Below are 9981 nucleotides of genomic sequence, written 5' to 3'. Positions count from 1 at the left end.
TATATTTCTATAATTCACATCAACAGGTGATTCACATTCTTCAACCCTGCTTTGTATAATAGCTCTCCGGTGCAGCCATGAAGTCTTTGTCCCTACCTGGACACCAAACACCTCACATTAAAATCAAGTCTTTGGAGTTTTTCTAAAGAGAACAGAGTGAACACAAGAAACAAAAGCAACTATTGAAGGTGCCCATTTCATCAATTTTTTTAAAAAATATGTATTTAGTACAGGCTCTACAGGGTCTCACTGGGTAGATCAGACTCGTGGTGATCCTCCTGTTTTCAGCTTCCCAAGTGCTGGGATTACAGGGGCGTGCCATCATGCCCAGTCTCAATCACTGTCTCAGTGCGCCCGGGGGGGGGGGTGTAGTGGCACTGCACACCGAGGATCAAACCCCAGTCCCTGCACCTGTCTAAGCAGGCGTTCTTCATCAAATGTGTCTGCACTGAGATCACCATTCTTAGTGGCTAATGCCTTACTAATGCTAGAAAGTTCTTTACTTTTGGTGAAGAGTTGATCTTTCCTGTTGCTAAGGACATCTGTCATGAGGAGAGGCTGTAGTTCAAAAGATGGCATGTCTTTCTTTTTTTCTTTTTGAAAGTCTTTTTATTTTTTAATTTTTTTTCTAGTAGTTCTTTTTTATTTTTATCATTTATATATTTGTAGAAATTTCAATAATTAATCCAAAAATTTATATAAAACATTGTTGCAGAAAAGATTGTTTTACAAAATAAGTGAAAACTACTACTTTAAAGGTCTTTCACTCCAGCACAGACATAAAAAGTACATATCCTCATACTGTATTTATGAACTTCATTTCTCCAAAAGATCATTTATCCGTTGGTTATTTGAATATATTTTCACATAAAGACTAGGACTATAGCAAGACAAACTGATGACATAGCAGAACTTATTGAGGTACAATTGTTCTAAAGGATTAATGAATCATTGTGGTACCCAATCCAGGCCAGGTTGACAAGTCAACTGATATTAAAAATAATGCAACAATGTTTGTTTTTGTGTATTTTTAAGGAGAATGTGAATGAAGTTATGTCATTCACAGCTATTCAAGTCTTTGAATGATTGTGCACCAGGAAAACTGAACTGATCATCTTGTGTCAGTATATTATAGGTGGACTGTTGTCACAACTGGATGGCTTTCTTGTTTCACTACTCAGATTAAAGAAATCCTTTCTGAATTATATTAAAAAGCTACTGTGATGAAATCAGCATGTTACCCACAAACATCCCCACCAGACTGGAGGATCAATGGAACAGATTGGAGTATGCACATACAGCTATACACATACTCAGCTACCTTATCTTTGACAAAGAGGTCACACATGGTCACTAGAAGAAAGATAGCCTCTTTAACAAATGGTGCTGGAAAAACTGGCTCTCCACATACCAAAAACTAAAACTAGATCCCCATCTATCACCATGTACCAAACTAAAGTCAAAATGGATTAAAGATCTAAACATTAAAAAGTAGGTGGAAACCTTGAAGACATAGGAGTAGGCACAGAGTTCATGAAGAAAAACCAAACTGCATGGGACATGCTTCAAAAAATCAACAACTGGGATCTCATTTTATTGAGAATTTTCTAAACTCAAAAGAAATCACCAACAGAGTGAAAAGACAGCCCACAAATTAGGAAAAAATCTTAACCAACAGTCACTTAGACAAAGGACTTCTATCTAGAATACATAAAGAACTAAAAACAAAACAACCACCCCCCAAAAAAACCCAGTCCTGCTCTCAATTCAAAGACCCAATCCAAAAATGGGCATCTGCGATGAATACATACTTCTCAGAGGAAGAAAAAAAAGGTGGCAAATAAATACATGAAAAAATGTTCCACAGCACTGGTCATTTGAGAAATGCAAATTAAAACAACATTGAGATACCATCTCACTCCATAAAAAATGGGTATCATAAAAAAATCAACTAATAACAAGTTTTGTTCCCTGGCAAGTGCAAGGGCCTGAGATCAATCCCTGGTTCTGAAAAAAAAAAAAAAAATTCTGAAGAGGCTGTGTAGAAAAAAGAACTCCTCTCCATGGTTGGTGGGAGTGTAGAGTGGTACAATCACAATGGAAATCTGAGTGGAGACTCCTCAAAAAAAACATAGGATTAGAGGTCTGATTCAACGCAGCTACTCCCCTTCTGGGTACTTTTCCAAAAGAACTGAAAACATCATACCATGGTGATATCTGTGCACCCATCTTTATAGCAACACAACTTGTCATAGCCAAATCTTGGAAACAACCCAAATTCCTATCAGCTAAGGAATGGATAAAAAAAGATGTACTATTTTTTATACAATGGAGTATTACTCAGTTATCAAGAAAGATAAACTTGAAGCTTTTACAGGTAAATGGATGCAACTAGAGGCTGTACTCATAAGTGACATAAATCAGACCCACATGTGTAAACATCATATTGTCTCTCTAGTGTAAGAACCTGAAAAAATAAAGAAAATCTGAAAGGTACAATAGCTACAGTAGAATGAAAAGAAACTGAACATAAGAAATAAACAATTGAGATGAAAGAAAGGAGAAAAAATAGGGAAAAAGGGGGAAATCATGTAAGTACCTAGACAGGATAGTTAAGATGATTGTCCTACTAATTTCTATTAGGTTTTTTTTTCTATTAGTTTTTTGAAGGTAGCAGTTAATGTTTAAAATTTTTACTTTGACTAATTTTATATGCTAAAATCTGTAATCTGAGCAACTACACTGAAAACAGGATTGCAAAATATAACAATCAGGGTTAAATATATTCCAATCTTGACTTTAATCTAGAAGTTATGGAGATTTAAGTTTTCTCCAACATAATTTTAAGGCCACTGATAAAGGCAATTTCAAGCACTTTGTCCTCTCCTAGCATGGACAACTGTGTATCATCTCTAATGTCTTATCTATTATTTTTATACTCCCTGTAAACTAAATTTAAAAATACAAAAAAGAAAAAAATAATAAAGAGGTCCCTTCTGAATGTGAGTTTATACAATGTGTCATCTATAGAGAAATATGGGCTAGCTAAAAAATGTCACATGAACTAACAGTGTTTTGCAGGATATGATTAAAATTATCAACCACATTAAAGTACAAGCCTTTAAGTCACACCTGTTCACATAGTTCTGTGAGGAGATGGCTTTCTCAAGATAGATCACGACCCAGAGTTTTTGAGTTGAGAGGCACTCCAGAGATTTTAGAAAAAGTCACTACTGGTGGCCCATTTCAGTGACAAAGAATGGGACCAAAATTTGCTTACTCATGACATATTTAACCTGCTCAAAAAACTCAATCTGTCACTTCTGGGGAGGATGACAACTGTGTTCAAGTTGTCAGATAAGATGGATGCATTCAAAGCCAAATTGGAATTATAGTGGTGGCAAGTGAACATTCCAACTTTTAACACGGTCAAACACTAGCAGAGATTTTGAAAAAAACTAAGTCAGAAACTTCTATCTTTCAGTTGGTACAGAATCGTCTATCTCAGCTTTCCAAAGAATTTGAACATTACTTTTCAACCACAACAGACCCCTAAGTAGGGAAGGAAGGGAAGTATAACCCTATTATGAATAAGCCAGGCGAATCCACCTTGTCCATAATAGGAGAAGACAAAGTGCTTGAAATTGCCTTTGTCAGTGGCCTTAAAATTATGTTGGAGAGAACTTAAATCTCCATAACTTCTAGAATAAAGTCAAGGTGGAAGATGCTGAACTTGCTTCAAAGGCAATGAAAAGTCTGCTTCCATTTATGGCGTCTTGGTGAAGCAGGGATTTCTGCAGTGACAGTAACCACACAAGGTGAGGGCACAGACTGGATGCAAGCAGCAAAGTTCAGGTGTTACTGTTTCCCATTAGCCTCTGCGGGAAGAATCTAGTTACAGGAGAACAAGCTCAGGGCTCTCAGTGATTCTGTTATGGTAAATCGTATGATTATTTTGCCATATATTACAATGTAATAATAATGGAAATAAAATGCCCAATAAATTAATGTGCCTGAATCATCCTGAGCCCCTCTTGTCCAAGCCATGGAAAAGCTGTCTTCTAAGAAACCAGTCTCTAGTGCCCAAAAAGTTGAGGAGCATTGCTTTAAATAACCCGGATTAGTTATAACCTACTGTAATGTAAACCATATGTTAGTAGTTATTACACTATATTTAGGAATTAATGACAAGAAAAAGTTTGTACAAGGGCAGCATGAATACACTGTGGTGAAAGCCCCTGGAGAGATCACCAGCACCAGACTTTGGGGCTTTTTTTTTTTTTTTTTTTTTTTGTGGAACTGGGGATTGAACTCAGGCCCTTGAGCTTGCCAGGGAGGCGCTTATCCTACTGAGCCACCTCCCCGGCCCCCCAAACCCTCTTATACATAGCTTATAGCTTGTAATTAAAACACCCAGGCTATCTAATCCTATGGTATTTACTACTGTCATACAATATATATTCAAGTGAAAAAAGTAAGAGTATGGCAGCATTTTTGTTTAAAAAACTTCACATAGTTCTTCCTGTAAAAATCTGAAAAGTTCTTTATAAAAATAATGTGCAATTCGAAAGTTTTGTGTAAGAGTGCACCGCCTCCAAAAATGGCTCAGAGAGTGGATAAGAGTTATACACAGTTTATTCCCGAAAGTATTTTTCAGTTTAAAACTCACAGATTAAAACTGTTGCAGTACAGTTGCCTTAGCTTCCAGTGGCATGCCACCTTCTGGAAGCAAGGAGTATTTCACTACTAAAAGACAAAGTAGAAACTTGGTGAGGAAGCTTAAATTAATAACTAAAACTATTCTTATTTAGCACTTAAGTTGGAACTTGATGGACAACAATCAGATTTGTTAAACCAGAAGAAGAACCAATGTAGTATAATAAAACTGAGTGGAAAAAGAAAACCTAGTAGGAAAGACTCAAAGAACTGGAAAAATAAAAATTAATACTATACTGTAGGTGGCTCAAGAATTATGAAATCCTTCATTCTATTTTTCTACTTTAAACCAGAGTTAACACAATGACAGGAAAAAATTTGTACAAGGACAGCATGAATGCAGTGTGGTGAAAGCCCCTGGAGAGGCCACCAGACTTTGGGGCTGTGCCATCTACATCCTGTTTGGATCATTCCGTAAACCCCTTTAACAGTTCTACATTTGCTTGTTGGCTATTCCTGAGTTCACCGAAACTCTCTTATGTGTAGCTTATAGCCTGGAATTAAAACGAAGACAATGTCTTCATTCTCACGCAGTGCTTGTATCCAGAAAGAAGAACTCACTTTGATTGGATACAGCCTTGTCTCAAAAATGTACCAAAGGACAAAAAGGCATCCTGCACAAATGCACTTTTCATGTGATAATGCTCCCACATAAAATGGCTCTCAACACTTAAAAGTACAGACGAATATACATAAAAACGTATGTCTTCCATACTAGGCAGGAAGTCCGTCTTTGGGACAGAAGGAGAGGGAACTAAAGTTCTACAGGAGGCAAATGAAACTTTGTTTTCAAAGGAGAAGGCTTTATAATTTTTATAGTTTGCTACAAATTAAAAATGTAGGGGCTGGGGAGATGGCTCAGTAGAATGATTGCTTGCTTGGCAAGTGCAAGGGCCTGAGTTCAATCCCTGGTTCGGGGGGGGGGGAAGTAAAACAAATATTACTTACAAAAACAAAAGGAATTAAAACTGTTCCTCCCAGACTACAAAACCCCACTTTACAGTTGCAATTGCCAATATTTTGCTATATAGCAAGTGTAACATATATTTCTTATAAAATAATAGCAGCACTATGCACTGTATCGTATCATCTGTTTTTCTGTGTTGTAGTTGTGTATGTGTGTTGCCAAATACATAATAAAGTAGCAAGGTTAAACCCAGCTCTACATTAACAAAAGCACTTTTAATTGGAAGTTTCTTGTGGGCAGCATAGCTTCTTTCAGTTAATTTGCTGGCATTAGTAATTTAAAAATATTAATGCTTGTGACCTACATGAATGAAGTCCTCTGATAGATGTAAAGATTATTTCTAGAGAAGATAATTTGGAATAATTTTGCTGCAGGCCTAGCTCAAGGGACCTTTCAAGGGCTTTACTGAGTCTAGGCTGATATCAACTTCCTTGTCAATCTGGAGTGCCTGTTATTTGTAAGGAACAGTGTGGTCTAAACTAGTCAGGTGGGGCCAGATGGTGAGACAAACGGGAAGATGGTTTTATCAGAGGGAGTAAACTCTGTAGCAGTTTAAAGCCTAGACACAAAAGCCATACTTATTTGGATTTCAACTCCCACAAAACTACTTATGAACGCCATAATCCTGTGCAAGTGAAGGGAATATATAAAACCTTCAAACAGCTGCGAGGAAAGGAAATGCGATTATATTAAGGCCTTGCTGCAGTTCTGGCACACAGTAAGTACTCAGTGAATGCCAGCATCTGTTGACATTTTAATCTGAATTGTTTCAAGAGTGTTTCCTTAAAAACATAAAAAAAAAAGGCTTTTGAAATTATTTAGCTGTCTTCATTTCTTAGAAGATGATTTTCAACCTTTTTCCATTGATATTTTTTAAAACTATTTTATTTATTTAATTTTGTGTGTGTGTGGCCAGCTCAGCCCGCCAGGGGGCGAGGCTGGCTGGCATGTGGTGCTGGGGATTGAACCGCGGTCCCTGTGCTTTGCTTAGCTTGTTCTAAGTAGGTGCTTTAGACCACTGAGCCATCTCACCAGTCCTCCATTGATATTTAATACCAGGAAAAATACCACAATTGCATCAGGCTAGTTATTGATGGATTAATAGAGAACAAAATGAATGAGAGACAAGAAAGTTTAAAGGGAATGTATTGGGTAGGAGGAGAACTGGTGGAAGATGACATTGGGGAAGTATGAGGAATACAGATTAGAGGGGAAAAATGCATAGAAGACAAAGAAGAAAGAAAAGACAGTCTCTAACAAGTGTATGGAGATAGTGCAAGGAAATAAAAAGGAAACGGGAGAAATACGTAGGGACTGCAATTTGTAGGCAATGACACTTTAAGAGCCGAACGGTCTGGGTTCTGATCACTGTAAAATTCATGATTATCAAATACATTGCTTATGCCCACTAAAACCATTTTTCTTAGGAGATTGCAGGGCGCATTATTAGATGTAACCAGTGGAGGTATGCTCTGTCCATGAGCAAACTCTATTTAAATAAGGAGTAAAGAAGGGGAGAGAAGGGGAGGGCAAGTAAATGCCCACAGGGCAGGTGAGGGCTAAGGGAATCCCAGGGAAGACGTCGCTGTGGCAACTGCAGTAACTTGTTCCAGCGCAGAGCGCTGAGCTGACAATTTGCCAGGTCCGCTGTTACAGCTGTACATGCATAATTTCCTGTTATCCTTATGACATCTTTATGAACCTAAGTTATTATCACGCTCATTTTATAGAGGAGATTTCGGAAGCTGAGAAGTTTTGAAACTTTTCTAAGGAAAATGGCTGAGAAGGCAATCAAACTCATTTGAGTACCTGCTATACCAACCCTGTTAACGCCGCCTCGAAGACCCTCCACAGACGCTTTGAAGGGGAGTTCTGGGTCTTGCAATATTTGTCAGCTAAACTCCTTCGCCCAAGCACCGCGGGCCACTCTCTTCTACTGTTCTCAAAGCGCCGCTCCTCCTTTACAAGCGTCGGGTCTCCATGGAGATCGCGTGGGGCTGGACTTCCGGCTCCACGCGCAGGCACTTCCGCCTCGAGCCGGAAGCGCTGGAGTTAACCGCGCCGGTGCGGGAGCTTGGGGGCTTCTTGAAGAGTGGACAGCGGAGACAGCTTCGTGTCGCGTGGCGATGCTGACCCCCGCGTTCGACCTCAGCCAGGACGCCGACTTCCTGACCGTTGCCATCCGCTTGCCCTACGCCCGGGTCTCGGAGTTCGACGTGTACTTCGAGGGAGTCGACTTCAAGTTCTACGCCAAGCCGTACTTTCTCAGGCGAGTTCCGGGGTCTGGCGGTGGGAGAGCGTCTGGGGGGACGTCCTCGGCATTCATTCATTCTGTCGTTCGTTCGTTCGTGCTTATGGAGGGAGATGAGAGAGCGAGGGAACAGTTCTCGATGTAACGGAGCTTTCTGCCGCTTCTTTGGGCAGTGAGACCGTGGCCTTGCCAGGCGGGCGCCCCACCTGCTGCAGAAGCTGCTTCTCTTCAGAAACCTTGAGCTCCCGGTTAAAGAGCTTTCCGAACCACCTTGCCAGGTGACGTCTGCACAGTGTCACCTTTGCAGTTTCTGGCCTGTCGCCCCTGTGCTTGGTCCTCCTTGATTATGATTATTATTATTTCCTACCGTTCTGCGTTCGCGCTCTCAGCTTCTCCCCTCCACGAGAACCGTGCGCGCTGACCTCCGTGAGCCTTCCCTCCCTCCCTTCGATTCTCCCGCTTTCTTGATCCCCTTGACAGTACTGCCTTCCCGCCGTCTGCTGCTCCAAGGTTTGGTTTAGCTCCTTCATTGTGGTTTTCTCCAAGTCCCCGTGAGGGTGCACAGTGCTTGTTTGTTGAGATCTTTCTCCCCGCTGAACCTTAAGGACACTGCAGCACGAACGCAGGCCACCTTTAGTGTGGTGGGCAGGTAAGCACCCTGAAGTGCGCTGTGTGCTGCGGTTATTTAAGTTTGACAGCAGTCTCTGGAGATGGGCACGACTCCATTGTACGGAGACCTCTGCTAGGTTATTCCTCCTAAAGCATCGCCAACCCCTTGTCCTTCCCTTTTTATATATAGAAACCACCATTCATTTGCCTGATTTTTCTCAGGAGTGGCACTAGCCTACCTTTTGTGCTTAAGTGCTTTTAAAATTTTTATTTTTATTAGTACATGTTTTCAGCTCAGTGATTATATTTGTTGTGGGGGATTGATACGGGTACAGAACACATCTCAATTCTTTCTTCTCTTCTCCGTCTTTTGGACCCCTTCCCATTTGCAAACCGAGTATTGTATGGTACTGATTTCTTCATTGTGTCTGAACTACACTTACCCACCAACTTACCTAGACAGTTGTAGTGAACTACAGATCACCTTGCAGTGCTCAGCTGAACTGAGTGAGCGTGATGCTGGGGGTGGAAGGCCAGCTAGCTGAGGATTGTTGCCAAGCATGAATGAACTGGAAGGGAAGATGGTGTGCTGTAGGTTCCCTTGAAGAAGTGTGTCTCGCCGGCTGTCCTGATATGAACACAGTTTTTCTCCTTGTCAGAGGAACTTGGGTCCTCACTGTTGCTGAGGATGGTTGCTGCTCTCTTTAGGGAGCTCTGGTCCTTACCTTGAGCATTGCTCCCCGACCCCAATGCAGATGGATCAGCCTGCTGGCACAGAACCTCCATCCTGCTGGCGCAGACCTTCTAGCTTCCACCACTGACCTTTTGGTCTTCTCAGTGCAGATCCTTGATACAGACTTTACGAGCGTTGTCATGGGCTCTAGGCCTTCAGCTGGACTCGTGGAGGACATTGCTATGAGCTCTAGGTTATCAGCTGGAGTTGTGCAGGACATTGCTGTGGGTTCCAAGTCCTCAGCTGGATTCTTTGGGTTTCTAGTGCATGGACAGAACTCTTGCACTCTTCTTCATTAGACTTTTTAGGTGAATACTGTAAAATAACCCTATAAGTTATATGTCTTGTATTAAATCTATTCCCTTGCAAACTCTTACTACAATGACAGTAATGTCCTTTTCCCTATGGGGGAATATGTTCTAGTGTAGTGGTGGCAAACCTTTCAATAATAAAAGGAGGGAAGGCCAATAGCTCAGCGAATTAAAGCGCCTGCAAGCAGGTGCAGGGGCCAAGGTTTGATCCTGCCATGCTGGCCCCGCCCCCAGGGCACACCTGAGACTGCAGTTGAGACTGGGCGTGGTGGTATGCCCTGTTAATCCCAGCTCTTGGGAGGCTGTAAACAGGTAGATCACTGCAAGTCCAATCTAGTAGTAAGACCCTGAACATCCTGTAGACCCTTCCCTAAAATAGAAAAGAAAAAAGGTG

The 9981-nt window shown here is 41.0% G+C and overlaps 1 protein-coding gene across 1 annotated transcript in view; it reads left to right on the top strand.

Moving 5' to 3' along the window:
- The first annotated feature begins 7727 nt into the window (after nucleotides 1-7727).
- The window catches only part of Shq1 (SHQ1, H/ACA ribonucleoprotein assembly factor), a 121473-nt gene continuing 119219 nt past the window's right edge, over nucleotides 7728-9981 (top strand). The window contains exon 1 of the mRNA XM_004629545.3: nucleotides 7728-7952. Within this exon, the coding sequence (XP_004629602.1) occupies nucleotides 7810-7952 (143 nt within the window). The 5' untranslated portion in view covers nucleotides 7728-7809. The remainder of the gene's footprint in view (nucleotides 7953-9981) is intronic.

Source organism: Octodon degus, unplaced genomic scaffold (genome assembly GCF_000260255.1).
Source record: "Octodon degus isolate 3935 unplaced genomic scaffold, OctDeg1.0 scaffold00030, whole genome shotgun sequence".
Lineage (NCBI taxonomy): Eukaryota > Metazoa > Chordata > Mammalia > Rodentia > Octodontidae > Octodon > Octodon degus.
Note: the sequence above shows the minus strand (reverse complement) of the source record. Positions and strands in the feature narration are given on the sequence as shown.